Source organism: Phallusia mammillata, chromosome 7 (assembly GCF_965637545.1).
Source record: "Phallusia mammillata chromosome 7, kaPhaMamm4.hap1.1, whole genome shotgun sequence".
NCBI classification, from domain to species: Eukaryota; Metazoa; Chordata; class Ascidiacea; order Phlebobranchia; family Ascidiidae; genus Phallusia; species Phallusia mammillata.
This window is the reverse complement of record NC_137258.1, coordinates 7791300-7813078: the sequence shown is the minus strand read 5'-3', so window position 1 is coordinate 7813078 and position 21779 is coordinate 7791300. Positions and strand designations below refer to the sequence as shown.

At 39.6% G+C, this 21779-nt stretch overlaps 3 protein-coding genes across 3 annotated transcripts; 2 read left to right on the top strand and 1 right to left on the bottom strand.

Moving 5' to 3' along the window:
* On the top strand, positions 1-9130 carry LOC145237279 (kelch-like protein 6). Its single transcript, XM_080100081.1, has 12 exons — positions 1-2776; positions 3032-3144; positions 3529-3644; positions 3925-4090; positions 4166-4324; positions 4580-4741; positions 5004-5180; positions 5670-5918; positions 6590-6753; positions 6822-6951; positions 7464-7682; positions 8262-9130. The coding sequence occupies exons 1-12, from the start codon at positions 2035-2037 to the stop codon at positions 8430-8432; spliced, it is 2568 nt and encodes an 855-aa protein (XP_079956207.1). The 5' UTR covers positions 1-2034; the 3' UTR covers positions 8433-9130.
* LOC145237278 (uncharacterized) lies at positions 8898-15680 on the bottom strand. The gene is made up of 16 exons (XM_080100080.1): positions 13764-15680; positions 13353-13464; positions 13097-13291; positions 12935-13009; positions 12775-12866; positions 12351-12477; positions 11926-12068; positions 11681-11861; positions 11443-11554; positions 11162-11288; positions 11042-11097; positions 10721-10969; positions 10235-10344; positions 10026-10169; positions 9811-9954; positions 8898-9347 (listed from the first exon to the last, which is right to left on the bottom strand). Exons 1-16 carry the CDS (start codon positions 14648-14650, stop codon positions 9162-9164), a joined length of 2940 nt encoding a protein of 979 aa, XP_079956206.1. The 5' UTR covers positions 14651-15680; the 3' UTR covers positions 8898-9161.
* A 986-nt stretch (positions 15681-16666) lies between these two features.
* On the top strand, positions 16667-21169 carry LOC145237497 (matrilin-1-like). The gene is made up of 12 exons (XM_080100382.1): positions 16667-16933; positions 17334-17465; positions 17641-17789; positions 17885-18037; positions 18292-18466; positions 18623-18805; positions 19136-19269; positions 19359-19439; positions 19505-19670; positions 20089-20239; positions 20550-20733; positions 20820-21169. Exons 1-12 carry the CDS (start codon positions 16786-16788, stop codon positions 20922-20924), a joined length of 1761 nt encoding a protein of 586 aa, XP_079956508.1. The 5' UTR covers positions 16667-16785; the 3' UTR covers positions 20925-21169.
* The last annotated feature ends 610 nt before the right edge of the window (positions 21170-21779 follow it).

The window sequence follows — 21779 nt, the reverse complement described above, 5'->3', positions numbered from 1 at the left end:
AATTGCCTTTCAAACAAAACTTTAATAGCGCTGTTTTTGCTACAATCTTCGGAAACTCATTGCTTACTGCTTACACCAAGACTTGTAAAGGTTACAGTATACGCCAAGAATAGGATTACCAGTGGTTTCCAACCTTTAGGTAGCACCGAAAAAATATATTAGTGTGATAGATCCCTGCGTGAAGTTTACCTAAAGCTCTCTTCGGAAACTAGAACTTGTTTGCCTTCACGGGCACCTAGCAAACATACCCTAGGCCTACTATAGGGGGCGCGAATTCCAGGTTAGGAAGCACTGCTTTACACAAATTCAAACCCAACCCAGTCTTGGATGGTAATTTCTGGTTTTCTCTAGCGTTATTTGGACCACAGGTTGGGTCTTACTTTTACAATGCGTGGAAATCTGTCGGTGAAACAGCGCGAAGTTCGAACAGTAGTCCATGCACGCCCCTAACCGCGGTGCTGCACTATACAGGATAGGACTCTGGTTGCATCGGAAGAGTTTATGTTACCACCAATCAAATTGCACGTTAATCACCGTGTTGCGTGTATTTCACCTGAAACGGTGCGACAAAAACTAGCCTCGACAAGGTAGCTATTGTAAACTCGCAGCATAGTAGGGTAGAAAGCCCGGACTTGCGTTGGGTTTCTCCGAAGCGCCAACTGTCGTTTCCTTCCATTGATGCTTGGCTGAGTGCCGCTGTTTGCGTAGAACGTGACTTGCCAGCCTGCAGCGGCAACAGGCCACTGGCCAGCGCGTGACAGTTGTCAATCCTCCCGAAACTTTCACAATTGTTAACATACAAATACGTGCAATGCAGTCCACTGGAGTTACGCCCGATAATATTAAAGTTTACCCACCAAGTGTGGCGCGCAGCGCTCTACTTGTGATTTTGCGATTGATACACGCGGAAAGTTGAGAACATTCCTCTGCGAATGACGATAATGTACTTGTTAGAAAATCTATCTTAAACTAGCAGTTTAAAGCTAGAGCCTATGTTGGTGGCACAGCTAGTTCACGTTGTGTTCCCGCCGCTGCCATCCGCATTTGAAATATGATATCTGGCGTGTGACTGCAGTCGGTAATCATCATTATCACCATGACAAGCTCGCAAAAGAGCCGTCTATGTTTGGTGAAACAATTAGGTCGATCTTGTAGCTAGCCTGGTAATGTGGATGTAATGAACTGCGCAGTACCGAGAAATAGCATCAGAGGTGAAGAATTCTGTGTGTAGTTGAAGGAAGTAAACGAAGGTACCAAGAGAGCTTGTTTGGGAACGTTGACTGAAGATGCAGCATTTAAAACAGAAACTTCACGAGGTTTTGTCATGTTTAAGATACAATATTTTAATTTATCGCCGTAGTTATTGTCTGTCTGCACGCTGAGAATTTCAGACATTTGAGTTTCTTTAAAATACAAACCCTATGAGATTAATACTGGAATTAAAATTCTGACTTAGACAGACAAATTTATAATTGGAAATTTCGTCTCGCTTATGTCTGGCATGGTACCACTTCGTGCAGTCGGCCTGCCCCTGATGACACAACTGCTGCTGTTGTGTTACGTACGGGAAACGTAGGCTTCCTGCTGCAACATTGCCCTCGTCATCAGCCTGGTGCAGCACAAACGACTGGCACATGCTACTGCAGGTCGAGCCCGTAACGCAGACCAGGATATGAAAATTCAACACCTTATTGTGAATTAAAGCAAGAAGAAAATTGGTTCTCTATTTATTATAAGGCCTGAGATGCAGTTTATGAATAATAAGCTGGTGCGTTTAGCTGAGGCTCTTGAAACAATAGAAAGCTGTCTATATGAAAAATGCTGAAGAAGTTTCTCTTTGTGCATAGTTTGTCATTTTGTTAGCATTCTTGCGTGTGTAGATTCATTAGAAACGCTTCCACTGTAGACCTTTAGACAAGTAGCAGCAGTTTGCGAAAGAGGCCCTTGTGATTCAACTACTCAAACATCTGAATTTTTGGTACAATTTTCTTAGGGTCCGTTGTAGCATTGGTGGCAAAGTTGGGATCGTAGTCCATGGCGTCTGGTAGTCAATCCGACGGAGAAGAGGTGTTTGAGCCGGGCCATGAGAATGCAAGGTCTGGTGCCGCTGATCTTGGGGAATGGGGCGCCGGTGGTGTTGTAATAGAAAACAAACACGCCAAATGCTACACGCTGGAGAAATCCGCCCACAAGTCAAAGAAATCTCCGCACTGCTCCACCGAAAAGGTTAGTTCGCATTTAAAAAAACTGAAAAGGACGCTAAGGAAGACCTACTCCAACTCGGAGGAGCATGGCAGCACCTCCAGCGTTAACAACGCGAGCAGCAGCAGTAGTCCGAAGGAGATGGCGTCAAGTTCCGCGCTTACCTTATCATCAAATGTCACGGAAAGTCATACAGCCGAATTACGCTTGAATTTGCAGTCAGACCGCGAATGTCTGCACGAGAGAGCTAACAAAGACATTGAAAACGTCAACGCAACTACGGATAAGAAAGACGATAGTCCCACAGCTTCTGCTGCAGCTACTGCGAAACAATACGCTTTTACCCAGCAGGAAGATATTCCAGATGCGACTGCAGATGGATCTTATAGTGAGCATTATTGCCCAACTGACGTAAAACCCGACGATGACAAAAGAGTGTATATCACCATGAGTGAACTTTTCGAAAAACCTAATGTGAATTTGCTTTCCATGTTGCCCAACAACATGGCGCCCTGTCTGTCTCCATCTCAAGGTATCCCTGGAATAGCGGAGACCGATTCTGGTCGGGCTGCTGGTATGTACATGTAATTAAAGAGCGTATCTCTAAGCATGTTATTGTTTCGTGCTGTGACGGTATATAACTTTGCAAGTCGTGTGCTTCGTGTTAACATGCTAAAGATTTTAATCCCCGGATCACTTTATTATAATTTACGCAAATCATCTATAGACCCAATTTCCGTTCGCACGGTGTTACCCTTTATATCTCATCTTATCACAAAAGCTCCTTTGCTGATTCATTTATTTCAACTTTTACACTGTGATTGATTAGGCGATCGTCGGTCGTCCATTGCTCTTGCGGGTCAATCTAACGATGTCACATCCCAGCAAAACTCGTCTTCTTCTTTTCAATATTCTGATCCCTATTTTCCGTCTATGATGCAGGTATTATTGTTGAATATAGACAGGTTTTGTACATGTGACGAAAACGCACAATTCGAAACAAATAACAAAGATACTCATTTGACATGTTATAGAAAACAAAGATACTCATTTGACATGTTATAGAAAATAATGAACCAACGTTTCGTCCATCAAGACGCATATTCAGTACATTTTTTGTTCAACTGGAGTAAATTCATACAATAAATTACTTACTTTTTAGTTTAAGAACCTAAAAACGAATAATTTGTAAAACTTTACCGTCGGAGGAAAAACTATTCTAAATTAGCTTTTTATAGCATCGTGTGATCGTTGTGAAGTCTTTTAGGGCTAAACTCATTGATGTGCAACTCAAAATCTGACAAGGGTCATATGATGTGTTTTCAGGATTCGATTCGCGAATTGGCGCTCGATGGACAATTTACTGACGTCACCTTGGAAGTAGGGGAACACCGATTTCTATGCCACAGAATGATTCTGGCCGCTAGTAGTAAATATTTTAGGCAAGTGTCAGATTTTTCAGATGTTCAATAATAATTACAGAAATAAGCAAAATGTATTTACATATCCAAGAAAAATTGTACTTGTATTTTTTATCCAACTTGTCCAAACTTGGATAATTAATTACTGAAATGAGCAAAACGTATTGCACTATCTAATGGAGAAAATGTACGTGTAAACTTTGTTTCTGACAACTTATATTTACATAGCAAGTAAAATTTTTAAACTTCTAAGGTACCTCATTCAACCTAATGTATTTTAAACCGTGGTTGATTCTTTCAGGGCAATGTTTTGCAATGACTACCGAGAGAAAAATCAACCGTCGGTAGCCATCAATGGCGTCTCTTCGGAAGTCATGAAAATTCTCATTCGATACGCCTACACGTCGTATTTGGAAATCAGTCGCGAAAATGTGCAGAATGTCCTTGAAGCTGCCAGCCTTCTTCAGGTAGGGCCATCCGCTTTGTAATAGAATGGTTTTTGGATATAAGTGGGAACCTATATATCTACTCTTGTTTTTCAGTTTAATCGTGTTTTAGAGGCTTGTTCGAACTACTTCGTGAGCGAGCTTGCTGTGGAAAACGCCCCTGGTATCATGGAGTTGGCTCACACGCACAACCTGCATAATCTCCTTGTGATGGCTCGACTCAAATGTGTGACCAGTTTTGATCAACTCAAATGCGTAAGTGAACATTCCAAAAACGAAATCTCCCAATTACCACTTGTCATCCTTTCCCTTAAAATACAATGCAAATATTGCAGGAAAATGTATGCCAAAAGCAATAGCATTCGACTAATGTGTTTCGAATTACCTGTCACTTGTCATTTTCCATTAATCCACTAATATTTCAACCCTGTCTGCTTGCAATGCATCCGTGCTATTGCCTATGTAACGCTTATGTTGGTTCGGTTGTAAAATGCACTTTGTATACAACAGAAATCCGACTATGTTGTTCTTTCGAGCGAGTTGCTCGAATCTTTGGTGAGTCGCAACGATCTCATGATTCATCACGAGGAACAAGTATTCGAGCTCGTGATAAGTTGGTGCGAATATTCCCCAGAAACTAGAAAGAAACATCTTAAAACTCTGCTGCAGCACGTAAGTTTCAGAAGAAATCTCACTAAAACCGTAAAATTTTTAATGATTATCGAGTGTTTATTTGTAGATATATGTGCGTTAGGTGCTTGTTTGCAAAATGATGTATAGCGTAAGTCTTAATTTTAACAGGTGTTATAAAATTGCTTTTATCAAATTATATCCGTACATTTTACTTATTCAGCTATAGGAAATTGCGCAGCCCCTTATCTTTACCCTCACGAATTTTGCAGCCTTTACTATTTTAACTCATTTCTTTTCGCAGGTGAAATTTCCATTAATCGACCCTCGTTATTTTGTCCTGCATATTGAAACTCACGAACTGATCAGAAACAATGAAGATGTGTTTGACTTGCTCATGGAAGCTCGGCGCTACCGAACAATCGGCGACGTCACAGAAGGAACTCGCATTGTTCCTCGGCAAAGCGCCTTGGTGCACCAGGTTAGCACACAGGGTTTTCGTTTCGATGACTCTTAACTAAACTTAATCTCGCTTCCGGGTATTTGTTGCCAACGAAACTGAGAACTTGCGCATACCATTTAAGGAATGTGACCATCAGTCATCTAAATCCTGATAAATTGATTCTGGGAATCATTCCCTGTTCTATTGCCATTGTTGCAACGATTTCCACCTTTCATATTATATATATCACAAGTGTGGGAAATCTTTATTTCCAGGCTGAAATCAGTTGACAATCTTTTAAAAAACAAATATATTTCGCTAAAAAAGCATCTACACTGAATAGTAAAAAAGCATCTACACGGATAGTTTTGTATGGCTTAAAAACAGACAAAAATGAACTGCTAACGTTGTAATATGTCATGACAATCTTCTTGCTGTTTATTAAAAACCAACGCAAATTGTCATAAAGCCTCTAATGTGTTAGCTGTGTACTCAACACAACATGCCTGACACTTGTTTCCTATGTAGGTGTTCGTCACTGTTGGGGGCTGCGACAAGGAGGACCGTTTTATCGGCGAGGTGTCGGTTCTGGACTTTCAGCACAAGACCCGTGCTACCCTCTGTCATCTGCCATCGAGCAAAAACTCAACTCGCGCTATTTCAAAAGCAAGCAATGATTCAAATGCCCCGTCACAAGATCGCTCAAAATGGGCCGAGTTTGGATGTGTTGCCTGGAAGGACAACATTCTAGTTAGTGGTGGCAAAGAAAGTCGAAAGGTACTATAGTCTTATACCAGTGTCGTTACTAGAACAAAATTCGGACAAGGGGACAAATTTTGGTATGGGCAAAAATGTTGCGACTTGGTGATGTACAAGTTGTTTTAAAACATGTTATGGGTACGAAAATGACCACTTTGATGGCATGACCATGACCCCTGTCTACGCCAATGTCATTTTTATTATTGCTTAAATTAAAACACGAAGTTTCTGTCTAAAGCTAATAAAGTAGATAGCACGACTATAATCATGGTTGCCATACCGTCCTTATTTTTAAGATTTGTCCTTATTTTAAAGGGGTGTGTCTTAGGAAAATTCATTGTCCTTATTTCTAAGAAATGTCCTTATTTTGTCTTATTTTCAACAATTACTATAGTCAAATCCCTGCTACAGGAAAAAGTAAACCTACACCTGAGCTGTCGTGAGATGCACTTAGTATTTTCTACGAACAACGAGTTGCTGGAACAGATTGTTTCTGGCCAAAATATTGCAAATATTATGTCATGGCTCGTATAAAAGCAAATTTTCGGTTGTCCTTATTTTTGGTTTCAAGTCGATGGCAACCCTGACTATAATCATGAGATGACCAGTTTAAAATACAAAAAAGAATAAAAGACAAAATACAAAAGAGAATGAAAGAATAAGTAAACTAATCTTGTGACGTGTTTCAGGAAGCTTGGATGTTTATAACCTCTCTTCGTCAGTGGGTCGAACTGGGAAATTTAAACACAGGTCGGTGGCGACATCGCATGGTCACGTGCTGTGGCGAGGTCTACGTGGTTGGAGGTTACGATGGGTTACTGCGGGTTGATAGCCTGGAGAAATACGACGAAAGGTTCGCTTAATTACAATACAATCAAGTAATAATACTTTATTACACTGAATCTCAAATTTGACGAGCAGGGAAAACCGATGGCACGAGAAACGACAAATGCGAGAAGGAGTGAGTTCAGCCGCTGTATGCGAATGCAACAAGATGATTTACGTCATCGGGGGAGGTCCCAGTGTGCGGATATCATCGGAGAAAGTGCAGGTGGCAATTTCTTTTTTTAACAATACACCAAGTCCAGAAAGAAATTTTACAATCACACATGCACTAAGATATGTTGGACTTATTTCTATGGAAAAAAGCTTTCATTTTTGTCTACGATTTTTTTACACTTTAAACCAGGGGTGTACAGCCTGCGGCCATCGATTCGGTTTGCTCGGTTTGCAGAGACGCTTGGATTTCAAATGTATTTCCAGACAAGTCCAATTACTACGTATTTTTGAGCAGATTAATGCAACTGGTGGCTTTTTTGCAACCTGACAATATAGAAACAAATGCGAACTTTTCTTTGTAAATCAATATAGGCATATATGGTATGCAACAAAGTAGAATCACATTGTGTTATGTAAAGGTGTGACCCGCGATCTAATCCATGGTAATTGTAGTTGGCCCCGCACTGATAAAGGTCGCCTAACCCTGCTCTAAACATTAAATCCCTGAACTTTTGGTCGCCCAACCCTGCTCTAAACATAAAATCCCTGAAATTAAATACTTAGGTATACGATCCTTCTTACGACTTATGGAGAACCTCAAAACCGATGCCCGAAGCCGCAAAATGCATCAACGCCATTTCACATCGATCCTCGATCTACGTGGTTGGTGGGACATTAAGAAACGTGTTAAAATTCGACACTACCACTGAAGTGTGGGAAAGAGTGGGCGATCAATTGCTGTCCGAGAGAGCAAGCTGTGGAGTGACGTTATGTAGCGACAAGGTAATGTCGTGTGGTAAATTTGTGCATCTGAAATGGGCCTTGGAAAACATTTTTCGTTTCATGTTATATTTCGATTGGTAGGAAACCGTTGATCTGGCAAAAAAAAACTTTTTTTGTATGAAACCTTTGAAAAGATTGTTTAAACAAGTTGCATGTTTCGTGGATATGACAACAGTAATGTACTGTTAAATTTGTAACGTAAACAGTATTTTCTTATTCAGTGGGAGCTACATAGTTGTAAGCTGGCCCAAACTTGAAATTACAAGCCAGAAACCCGGCCTAAACCAGATTTAAAACAATCAACGCTCAAATTGGGTCTGGAAATTTGTAAAAATGGGGCACAAAAAGTTAGGCCCTAATCTAACCCGTTTTATTTAAACCTAAGCCCGAACCAAGCCCTTAAAGCCCGACCGCCTTACATCTGCTATTAACCATTGTGTAAGTGACAAAAACATCATTTGCGCCACACAGTTTCCCCTGTGTGGGTCTCTCGCAACGTCAGCATTTTTCCAAACTGTTATTGCCTGTTAACAAGCAGGAAGTATCCTAAAACATGTCAACGTTATTTGGACTCGGCAGATTTTCATCGTCGGTGGACGGGACGAGTCAGGCAAAGCTATTTCAAACGTCAGCTATCTAGATCCCGAGACCAACGTTATTCGATCCGAGTGCAACGTTCCATGTGGAATTTCCCACCACGGCTGCATCACGTTGCAAAAGCACGATCAAATACGTTCCAAGATGGTGTAGAATTGAAATCTCGTCATGAAATGCAATAGTTTTTTCTCTTGCTTGTTCCATGGCAGACTTAGAAGATAAAATATAACCTCAAGTGTATTAAAACACACAATAAAACAATTTCAGCTTCTTTCAAAAACTGTTTTGTATGAATTTGCTGCATAACCCACTCCAGATAAACGCATGTTAAAGTTACCCTTTGTATAGGTAAAAAATGTATTCCGGTTGAAAACCTGTGATCTAAGTTGCGATTGACTCACTTTCTTTTATATTTTGTTCCAGGAAGACGACGTAGTTAAATGAAATTGTGACAGCATTTGCATTATTTTATAAGATATTGTTTTTGTATGTTTTTTTAGCACTTTTTGTTTGGTTGATATTGCTGCTTACCTTTTTACCTTACTATAGGTCGGACGCTAAAAACCGTGCCATATTTCAAAGTGGCAATCTGTTTACTGAAAATAATCCTAGCTCTACTAAAATATATAAAAGTTCTTTATTTCAAACTAGAAACAACAGATTCGGCACTTGTGTTATGCAAAGGCCTGTGTATGTGCGTTTTAAGAGAGTAACTACGTTCCGTCGACAAGTTTTTTGGCAAACTGTGTCCGTTATTCACACATGAACACCAGGTTTAATCCTCCTAGAAGACTTAACCAATTTTCAACAATCCAAAGTATTTTCAAAAATAAACAAGTCGCGGCACGATACGGAATTCGTTTTTGTTCGGCAGCACAAACTCTACGAGAACAAATATTTGTAGTTGGGAGCACGCACAGGAACTGTGAGAGCTTTAGGTGCCACTACGTGCTTTGACTTGATTTTCTGAGTTACATGGGCGTGAACGGTCATGAACTTGTAAGCGTCCCAGTTTGCCTGATCTTGCATGCTCATCTGTAGACTCTCCTCTGTTGGATAAGGACGAACCTGAAATGACAGTTTATTTGGTTTGGTATACATGGGTTCTTGCACCTTGTTTTGTCGGCAACCCTTTAAGGCAGTGGTTCTCAACCTTTTTTAACACGCGACCGCTTTTAGCAACTAAATGTAATTTGCGACGCCTTTCTAAAATTATCTTTTTTCGTATTAATAGAGCAAACTCTCAATTTGGTGAATGAAAAAGAGTGTTAGCTTGCTAAATGTTTTTTATTTTTTACTTCCGAAAAATATTTTTGAATTCTTTATTGTTTATCAAAGACTTTCGCCACCCAAGGAAAGTGGAAAACGACACTATAGGGTCGCGACCCACAGGTTAAAACCACTGCTTTAAAGAAACCAACTAGTTCTTAAACCCCTTCTCCTGACTGTTTTGATTCAGCATCATTACAATACCCAAAAGAAAGGTTAGCGCTCCTGGTTTAGTTTTAAACGCAGGAAAGTAGACACAAACCTTTCGAATCAGTGATTCTCGTAACTCATCGTCGAAGTGTTTTAAAAAGAACTCTTTGTTGATTAAAATACATTCAGCACCTTCGGAGATGAGAGAAACCGACGTTGCTCCTTCCGACTTGTCAAAAAGAATCGGCAATAGACCCTTATAAATTGCCCAAATTTAAAATCAGGTTTTGAAAAATCCAACTACACACGGTTTAAAGTTAAACATACAAACACATCTTTTTCGCCTAGCGTTTGAACATGGATATATGTTGGTTTGTTGTCTGTTTCTTCATTATTGCTGTTTTTAACGAATGAAGGTCGTGGTAATACGTTTTCGTTTAGTGTTGGGAGATTTGAAAAAGTTGATGATGCCTAGTGAAAACATACAACAGTTACACGATATATCACAATCACATCAAGCTTATGTAAAGTCCAACCTTCTTTCGTTGCTTCCACGCCCACGCATCTACCAAGCTCGCCCGGTTGCGTTTCAAAATCTGGGTGCGAAAATTGCTGTGAGTCGAGCCGCGTCGCTCATCATTCTCATCTGTTGGCAAAATTTTATTTTAAGTTTCTTTATAGTTTCTATATACTATAAGTTACTATAGTGATGTATCAAAGCTTCACGTTTCCGAAATTTTTGAAGCATAGTCGATTTGTCCACTTTAGTTATAAGATTGGTTTGGAAACACTAATTGCTTAAAGTTTATTTGAATTTAGATAAGATTGGTTGTATTTAAATAGAAAACTGAATATGCTTTCATAAGCGAAATATATTTGCTCTGAACACGTTAGCTAAATGATTTTAATTTAAAAATATACGTAACCAAACTTGTGCAAAGTTTTACATTTTGTTCTGGTATGTTATAATTCTTACATTCACAGTGAGTCACTTCAGAGTCAAATGTTTTTGTTCTATTTACCTTCCTTTACTTCTTCGGCGTACATTTGCTGCTGACAAAAGTAATCAAAATTGCGTTCGTGTACATCAAAGTTATCAAACTCTTCTTCGTTTTCTTCCTGTTTTTCTTCATCCTCTGGCCCATTTACTTCTACTTCGCGTCCTGTCATCAGAAGAGCGAAAGTTTCCCGTGATATTGGGTGATCAACCTGCCACTTTCGGTAACTGTTATTAATGGAGAATTTGTGCTCATCTAGTTTTTTACCGGAATCTAAAAAAAAATTAAATTGTACAGAAGTAAAATGTATCAATGTTGTAATTGCAGGGCTACAAAGATATTTACCAAAAGTTTCGGGTGCTGCGATTCGACGAAGTGATTCTGAATCGCTGGAGTATTTTCTTTTAAAGAAAAACAATTTTTAAAGTCCCCTCCTTATTTCACATTAAAATTGCGTGTACTTACTTCACCATTGGCAAAGTAAGTCGCCTCATCAGTGATGGGAGTTTGGGGCCGGTTAACAACGACACAGGTGATGTTGGAGAAGTCAGAACGATGGGTTTTTCCACACCAAACCGCGACCCATATTTTTCTGCATGAATTATTAAGAGTTTGACTGTTGAAACAAATTAAGAACTAAATCAACTAAAATCAAGATCAACCAAGTAGTTGGAAATGGTTGTATATTTAATCATAGACCTATTTTCATTCCCAATTCAAATCTAATCATACAACTTGGTACTAACCTGCTGATGCTTTGTCAAGAGTTTTTTCGTAATTCAGGTCACTGCGTGCAGCTCCGAGACCGTGTATATTTGGGCGAGTGGCACGAAGACACTTCACCACCCGACAGAATCCCTTCAATAACAATATGTAATATAATTTAAGTTGCAATGGCGGCACAAGCTAAAACATTTAACCGACACTTAGCAAAACAATGCAATATCAACCACAATATCATATTAGCTTGATGAACGTACTGACCGATTTTACGATGACAATAACATCGCTGTCATTGCTGTTTGGGCAAATCACCACACCGACACGAAAGTACGTGAAGGCGCAGATCTTTGGCTTGTTCCGTGGCAACTTATAAAGAGGATAACCTTTGAACTCGGGCAGTGTGCGTAAAAAGGTCATAAACTCAGGCTCACCGCCATCCATTCTGATCAAAAACAAAAAGTTTTGTCCTAGAGGTTGCTTTTGGTGTGGCAGTTCAGGAAACTTACCTATGCATAAAAATCTCAACGAAGTCTTTTCGACTGGCAGTTAGCAATGTGAGATGAGTTTGACAAACTACGTTGTCGGTTCTTTGCTCGTGGCGCATAATTGCGAGTTCACCGAAGCTTTTTCCTCGTTTTAATATGTTTACCTGCATGGTAATGTCGATGGATCATTAGACTTAGGCCAGCAATAAAAGATAAACACATAGAAAAAATCAAAAGCAACTAACTTCAATGTTGTATTTTATAAATAAATGCAAACGAGTCTATAAAGGCAAAAAACTGCAGAAATTAAATGGACATCCTGCCTAAATTATAGAGCTTCACACCCTCAGCGGTTTTTGTTTCAAACGATTGCTATGCTTACCCTATGAAATATTTTTTACCTTACATTGTCACGGAATATATATATCATAGTAAATACTACAAACCGTTTCAACATATCCTTTCCCAGAATGACTGATCCTATTCCTCGTCACAAGAGCTGTGCCCGAAACTATGAAGTAGAATGTTTCGGCCTTGTGACCTTGGCGGATTACAATGCGCTTTGGTTCAAATCTAAAACGAACAACTTGCTACGTTGAGGCTACAGCCAAAGCAAAGCAATACCCCAACTCAGTGGTTCTTAATCGGTGGGAAATTTCCCACCAATGGGAAATCATATGCATACCGAGGGTAATTGTGTAAGTCAATGGTGCCTGAATTGTTGTTTTAAGTTCTACTCTAATAAAGTTATAAATCTGTTTTTTTAGTCACGAAATAACAAAAGGCAACTCGACATTGGCGATTGACTGTAGTAAGAAGCTATTGATGTATACACCAAAAAGGTTAAGAACCACTGTCCTAAATACTTACTCGTCAAGCCAGGCTACCCGGATCAATGCTTCTTGCATTCTTAACGGAAATTCGGCAAATTCCTCCACACAAGCGCGTAACCTTTTCAATGCCTGTTTAACAAAAGAGATCAATCATTTTGTGGTGTCAGCGTAATGAAAATCATTATTTGTTTGTTTACATATTCGATTTGTTTGTCCGTCCTTTGGTGTGGTACAATGGTCAAAATGTACTTTACTTCGTCATTCAAAGGACCCTGAAAACAAAATGTTTATCGATTTATTCCTTTCAATTTAAAATGTTTGCCACATTTTAAAGCAATTTTTGGACTAATTTTACTTACTTCAGTAACAGCCCTGTAGTCGTTTGGATCAAAGGTAAGACCTTCGCGGTACGTTCTAGTTGTCACCATATCGCTTGAAAGCATGGCGAACGACATCTGACTGACATGAGACACCACAGAAATCTTCCTGTAGTTATCCAGGCATCGCAGCAGCAAGCGTATAATCTGGGCTATTCTTCGGAATTTTTCGTACGGCTAAATAAAAGGGAATGTTTTTAGTTTGTAAAAAGTATTTTAGAAACAAATATAACCCTACGGTAAGAATTTTCACTCTGCTGATTCTTGGATGTGATTTTCTGTTCATTCGTCGCAACTCGCGAAGAAACTCATGCGAAATGTATCCGACGCGAAGACGACTTTGAAGGAACCTACAAAATGACACAACCTTTGTAAATTTTACCGCTTTTTAACGTTACTTAGGTATTTCCGCTTGGTGAATTTTTTAGTGCAATCGTGTTGCCTACGATTTGCTTCACCCGGCGAAATAGAACTCAAATTGCTAAAGTTTAGACAAAATTTGCTATGAAAGCACTATTACCTAAGAAACATCACATCGGTGTGTGTCAGCACGTGCGTTTTCAAATAATCACCCCGGGCAAATCTTTTTTCACAAATATGACATTGGTGGGGTTTTTCATTCGTATGTGTCAACATGTGTTACCTATACCTGTGATGAACGCCTTCTGCTTGAGAAAAGGCTTTGTTTCTGATGCGCGAGTTTCTAGAAACTTCTCCGAGCGTCGAATTTCTCGTCCCGCGTTTCTTGCTGACCAGCGACGAACCAGAGTCTATCGTCGAGGATCGTGAACGGGATATCAAGCTGTCTGTACGTTTGGACAACCGCGCTACCTGCCCCATTTGAATAGTTGTTCGTTTCTTGGGTCGGCGTATAGTTTGAGAATCATCATTTGTTTCGGCAGCTTTGCCACGATGTAGCGTGTCAGGCCTTGGAAAAACCGACATTGACTTTCGCCGCTTGAAAGATCCCGGAAACGCCCCGGGAGTGGCGGAGTCATCGATGGTTGTTTCTGCAAACGCATCTTCAACTTCATCTAGCTGACTAAAAGATGCCGATTTCTCTATTCCTTGCACGTCCAGTGATGAAGTGGACTTGGTCTGTTGGTTTTCACTGGTGCTGTCTTCATTGACAGAGGGATATAGAAAGTAATTTGAACTTACGTATGGACTTGAGACTCCTCCGTCCTGAGCCGACTCATTAGTTTCATCAGTTGCCGAGCTGTAAGTTCTGATGTTGCCAAGGGTTTTGTGGAGAAATCTTCCACCTAGAAATATCGGAGCCGCGTGTGACTGTCTTCGTTGTGTCGACTGATTTGGACCATTATTGATGTTCGCTTGCTCTTTTATGTACTTGGCCCCGTCGCTGTTGCTTAAAAAAGGTGGCAAAGGGTGTGAGCTCTGGTCGTGGTCCAAAAGAAGACGATCAGTTGAATCCACCCTTGAAGATCTGAACTTTTCTTCAGTCTTATTGTGCTGAATATTTCCCGACATGTTTGCTAGCTCTGCTTTCTCCCCTGCTTCGGCCAAGTTCTGCATCGCGTGCTGTGGCAATTCAAATCACAGTTCATACTCTGGAAATCCAATTGATTTTGAAACTCGTACAGTTCAAGTTGATCTTAGTACCAAGAAACTTAGCCAAACCCACTAAAACAGGCGTTGACAGACGAAAATGTACTATGCTAAAAGTCTTAAAAATACCTAGAGTTTCTGTGATAACAAAAGCCGCGGTGAGCACAAGAGGCCCTACAAGGCGCAAAACAAACTGCCAATCTTAAGTTAAAGATTGCGGCTCCGATTAGGCTGGGAAAAATGTGGTTCTGGCGTTTGTGTTCTTCAAGTACGTATACTTTGACTGTGACAGTACTTCGAATTAGTTCATATACTTTTAATTGATCCCTGAGCGCGTTTTCAGACCTTGCGCTCTGGCTGCTCTTGCATTCACTGAAATTCTGGGCAACTATAGCAACCTACAGTCAATTGTTGACCAATCCCGAATCAATATTGAATCAAAGTCGATTAATCACGTCTTATCACAGTAAAGATGCTTCCAAAGATTGTTGGTAGGCGACAAAGTGGCAAAGAAAAGCTATTGTGCGCTCCTTCCAGCTTGTTTTGTGTTTTGTTTGTCTGGCGGCTGCTGGAAACGCACGTAAGTTAAAGCAAGAACGTGGTGGTCTCCTGAGCACGGAAACACAGAATTTAATATGTACAGTGCTGTGGTCGGCAGTATAGCACTTTACACGGTAACAAAAACATCATTGATTCTCGATGTTTGTACAGGTTTATCGCGCCCTCTTAGTGTCGAAAAGTTAATGCTTGCTTACACAATCCACCGAATCGAACAAAGGAAAATCGTCAAACCAGCCTAGCACGATAATAAGGCTTGCTGTTCTCTTCACGCACTTTTGCGTCACCGGTGTATGTTCCTTTTGTCATTATACGTCGACACAAAGGTGTATTTCACAATTACGTCGATTTGCCATTGAAACTTTTATTTATGGTGCAGCAACCAAGACCAATTCCTATAATGTTTTGCGTTCAAGAAAGAAAGGAATGCTTTCAACTTTAATTAACCCAAAAAATATTCAAGCAAAATTCCTGTTAGTACATAATCTGTTTCAAAATCCCAAATCTAATATATTTTTTGGCCTTTTTTAACGGTGTACAAGTCCGTCTGCGATACTCAAGCACGATTCAGTGTATTTTTACCCGCGTGATAACGTCTGCCCAGCAGCAGAAGCGCGTAATCTCTCCACGCTTTTACGTTAGTTCGTTTCGAAACTCTAAATTGATTGGAATGTACTACGTCTGACAGGCAAGACTTGGCAAGTAAAGCACCGTTGTGACGACATATCACAACGCGCATCAAGTTGTAGACTGGGAAAAAAATCAAGCGTAAAAGCAGTAGTTTCAAGGATAGAAGTGTCTTTAAAACTGCTAGTTGTTGACCAGTATAGTTTCAAAAAGACTAGATTTAGACAGAGTGGTGATTCTGTTGCTACTACAAGCAAGCAGTCAGATTCGTGATGTGCAGAGCCCACATTAAGTTGGTCATAAATTGTACTAAGCATTTACCGACGCCTTATGTGCGCATCCCTAATGACCACGTAAAAATAGGCTACATCATTGTGAGAACGTCATTCGAAAAGAGATATAGGTCTGGCCATACAGCAGGAAGTGGAATGTCCTGTCTACCGATTTCACAATATTTTTTGACCAAAAACGGTCCAAACCGGAATAATATAAGGTTAATATAGGGAAGTAGGGTTGCTGCTGATGCTATTTTTAGAACTGTTATTTTGAGATTGATAGGTATGGTTTCAGAGTACTGTTGGCGTTTGTCAGTAAATCAGAATATTTTGACGTTGTTGTTTGGGGTTCAAAAAATCATAACTGTCTCGGAAGTTTGCCTCATAGGGCGGATTTTTAAAACGTGATCTCAAGAGGAAGGCGCAAGGGTTTACTTCGTTGAATGGCGTTACTTTGTAAACTCAAAGTAAAGAAATACAAGTTTATGTTGTGAAGCAAAAATAATTAATATATTATGTTTTCAGCTGCCTTAGTAGCATACAAGGTATTGTGTACAAGATTTCACTAAACTGACCCGATGAGATCCGATTTTAATTGATTCGTGACGCAGCTCAAGGCCATATAAGTCAAGGGGACTGTCAATGAGCTGGTATTTACTACGCCTCTGTGTTCTTACTATTTGTGCTGTCTGTGGTAATGAAGCTGCCCCTGTCAGAATACTTGAATCCAAGACAGTAGATTGGTGGTCAAGGGGTCTTGCTAACCCACCATGGCGGCCGATACAGAACAGTAAGCTATTGTTTTAATTTGGAGTTGTATATCCAGGGTTGCCATACCGCTCTTATTTCTAAGTTTGTCCTTATTTTGAAGTAAAAGTAACCTAGACCTGAGCTGCCGTGAGATGCACGCAGTATTTTCAATGAACAAAGGAGTTGCTGTAACAGATTGTTTCTGGTAAAAAGTTGGCATATGACATGTCATGGCTCGTGCAAAGATTTGTTCAAAAACGTTTGTTTCGCTTCGTATGAAATTTAATTTTTCGATTGTCCTTATTTCAGTCGATGACAACCCAGTGTATACCTAACATGTGTTTGTGGCGATGCTGGCGTTTCGTATGTGTTACTGTTACTAATCAGAGAAACAAATAGTCCGATTGTGCATTTAAATTGATTTCTATATTTTTCTGCAGTTTCATCTATCCCGGTCGACCTAATATTTCTCATTGACGGTTCTGGATCGGTGGAACGTAGTGGACTTAACAGTTTTCTTTCAATTAAATCATGGGTCAAGCAGGTGGCTAGGGGTTTGAACTCATCAAAAGGTAAAGCTGCTTAAATAAACAAACTTGTACAAAATTTGCTGTTACCCAAATTATTTTTTACAACTTTTAATAAACAGTTAAAAAAACGCTTTTTATAAACTCGTTATCTTCATTAGACATGCAAAAGTAAATAAAAAAGTCTGTAGTATTTTAACAAAGAGCATTGTGTTTATAGGAAACGTTCAGATGGGAGTAGTGCAATTTTCTCACCACTACAAAAACCTTCCGTTCAATCGACAGAAAATGCTCCAAACCGTCTTACATCTCGGTGCCTGTCTTGATTACCAGTGCTTCGATTATGCTGTAGATCACATGAAAATTATGGCAAGTGGTGTTGTTTGTTTCGTTACTTGAGCGACTTCAAATTGCGCAATTCGGTGATTGATCATCAAATGGTGACGTTGCGTTTCCCGTTGCAGGGCTACACGACTTTTATTGGTGCTGCAATTAACAAAACTGTGCTTCAAGACTTCGCTAAGTCAAGAAAAGGAGCAAAACAAATTTTAATACTTCTTACAAACGGTGCTTCAGATGATGACGTCAGCTATTCGTCTGAAATTGCCAGAGGAAAGGTGTGTTACTTTAAGCCAATACTCATTTCAATTGATAATTACTACTGTTTTTTTTTATCAAACTTTAAACTAAAAGAACACATGCTTTGGCCAATCCAAATAAGCTGCTATTGCTGTGTGAACTTTAAACTATCGTTTTTTCTTACTTTTTTGATTGAACGTGTCGTCACCTTGCCTGTTAAACTTTAATAAACTACGTCACCGAACAATGTTGTAAATCTATTTTTGATAGATTCAACATTTTTGTTTTTTAGGGCATCAAAATATTTTCAATCGGTGTTGGTGACTACAACCTTAACGAGCTGCAAGTAATATCCAATGGCGAAAAAGACAACAACCAACGAGTTTATCAAGTTTCAAGTTTTGACAAACTATCTTCAATCACAGGCAACTTACATGAAGAAATAAAGAGCACAATCGAAAATCCAGGTATTGTAAAATAAGGCAAAGCACCAAAAAACATACAATTACTGTGTACTTTTGACAATATATGCCTAATTTGAATTCGGGCAATTAAGATGCATAACATTCTTTTTTAATAACTTATATGAGTTGACAATCCAACATTTGTGGTTATTTTTTAAGGTTGTCAGCCACTTCTAACTCCAATTCATGGCAACCTTTCATGCAGCCAAGCAAATAACGTCGGTTCAGTTTGTACCACCTCATGTGATCACGGGTATTCGCTTTTCGGCAGCGAGCAACGGATCTGTACTAGTTATCCTGATGCTTGGCCAACTTGGACAGGAAGCATTTCCACCTGCGGAGGTATTACTATTATTAGATTGTCAGTACTAAACAGCTAGGCCGCAATGAAGTGTTTTGAAATCTGAGTCAGAAAAACCCATAACAATTTGTTCTAGCTGTTAAAAAGTGCAATATTTTTTCATTGAACTAAACACTACAAAGACTCTTAACATTTTTGGGCTCTTTTGAGCCCAATCTATATGGGGCACATACAGTGAAAGCAACGGTACTAGCCATTGCTGGTGTGGAATTGGTTTATGGAAATGTGTGCTAGAGATTCTGCAGAAACAAAATTGAAAACGACACTGTTCAGCAATTTTGAGTAAAAGCATGTACCGTTTGAAATCTTAGCTTGTCGCGGCAAATTTGATCTACTCTTCATTGTCGATTCTTCATCAAGCGTTGGGGCTAAAAACTTTGCCATCACCAAAGACTTCCTCATGAAAATCATTGATACATTTGAAATCGGCGTTCAGCACGTCCAAGTAAGGGTCAAAACTTGTGGAAAAATGCAGTGTTGCATGATTGCTTTATCATTAATGAAAATGTGACAGTTGTAAACATGAATAAACAGGTTGCTGTTATGACGTACAACAGAGTTGTGAACGATATGTGGGACTACAAGAAATATCAGAGCAAAGATCTGTTAATACAGGTAAAAGTCAAATTGACAGCTCTGTGCTGACAAACAAGATCATACACAAGGATTTTATGTTATAGGAGGTTACGGAGCTTTATTATAATGGAACTGGAACGAAAACTGGTCAAGCTTTGGGTTACGCGATAAAACACAAATTTAACAAAGAGTCTGGACGACGAATGCATGTACCTCATATAACTGTGGTTGTTACTGATGGCAGATCACAAGACAAGTCAAATTTTTCCAGTAAGTTTGTATTATAGTTTCATTGAATGTGCATATATTTAGACAGTGGTGGGATTCAAATTTTTGTCAACCGGTTCTATCACAAAAGTCATATTTTTGCCGGTTCTGCTACAAAAAGTCCATTGCCAGTAACCAGTAATGCTAACCGGTTCGCTGATCTCATGAAGTTTCGTGAGACGGTTCTGTAGAACCGGTGCGAACCGGCCGAATCCCGCCACTGTATTCAGAGCAAAAAGATATAATTATATTCAGCCAGTTTTTGAGTGCAAAAACATCACAACGTTTGGACAGTTTCTTTGTCATCTTTAGGTGAAATATTTTACACTGAAATACCAGCTTGTATCTTTTTGCTAAGAATATCATCGTGTACCTATGCATATATTTAGATGTCAAACTAATGACAAACATATACTTCTAGTATTCGCCCCTAAACTGCAACAACTGTCCAACGTAATAGCTGTGGGAGTTGATAAAGCTGACAAAGAAGAAGTCAGGGCAATGGCATCAAAACCAAAGACTTCCAACTATCTTTTAGAAAACACGTACTGGGATCTTTTGTCGCGAGTCAGGTAAAAATACGTTGCCTAAAATACACAAGATAGTTGTCCGCCAGATGGCGCTACTGCTCGTTGCTAAAACTACTATATTTCACACTGACTTTCCTGAGCAGAAAATTGCACGTTGGTTCAGGGCGGTTTGCCCATTTACAGGTTTAAAAATGCCTAATCGGGATTCCTCCTCGGGAGGATTCGAACCCCGTGCTGAAAAAGTTGACTTTACGGAGGCGCCTGCCCAATATACAATCATTATTAACCCGTTCGGGCGTGAAAAGCGTTCATGGTTCGTGAAAAATTATTAAACTGAACGATACCTTTGCAGAAACATGTCAACGCAAATATGCGCTGCCCAGACCAGACATTTTAACGCCACCTGTCCCAGCGCAGCGATGGTGCCAGGACTCAATATCAAATGTGATGCTCGGAACAAAGTTGAAACACACTGCACTGTTTCTTGCAATCCTGGTTACAAATTAGTGGGAGACATTTCCTCGACACACTGCCAGGTATTGAACACGATTCACACGGTTGTTGTTGTTTCTTGAAAAGCATGCTCAGTGGGCATATAAAATGATGTATTCACTTTTGGTAGAAAACACCTCAAGGCGATTTTGAACAGTGCACGTACAAATGTTTGTCAAGCGGTGGCGGTGATGCTGTTTGGAATCACGTTTTCGCTTCATGTCGAGTGGGATGATTTGTTGACGGTTGAAACATGTTCCAGACCCCAAAACTACTCAATACAGCGAGTTTAGATTATATCGTGGCCCAAATTTATTTGATTTGCCGTTTTTGCATGTACTTGACCTCTGGACTGTTAAAGTATAAATAGTAAAACTGCACGATTCTTGTTGGTGGGATATGTTGCCTCATTAAGCCGATAAGTCGTTTGTGTTTTGCAGTAAATGTTTGTCTCATTCTTACATAAAAAGATCTGCGGAGGTTAGTGGTCACACGATTATCAGGGTTATTTTAAAATTTGAAATCGGGTTTGCACAAAGTGGATGTAAATTTACGCTGCCACATACATATATATGAAACCACATGTAGCCTACTTTGCAAACGTACGTTTATAAATACTCGCTTGCTGATATTTAGCTTTTTATAGTGGACTAAAATGTTTGACCTTTCGGACCTTACCTAATGCTAAAAGTCAGTCATTTACATAGAAAAAAGCCTCCGGTAGTTTCGGAGATTTTAGTACACAAATTTTCTAATTTTACATACAAGATTGAGGTATTAGTAAAGTTTGCAGGCGTTCCTAGTAGCAGACTGTTGAATGGTGTACAAGCCACTTACGTTGTGGATATTGTTTCAAAGACTGAAATCTAGTGGAAATTTCTCCTACGAAAAATGTTTTATACATTAAAAATGGGCAAAAATTCACAACTGCCAGTTATTTAGAAACAAATGGTTTGCTATTGGAACCGCCATTTTAAAACAACAACAAACACGGGACCTACGGCGGCCGTCAAAAAGTAACGACAGGTTGCGGTAGTGTTTGTAAAACTTGAAATCGTCGTCAAAGAGCCTTAAATGATCAGCGCTCCTG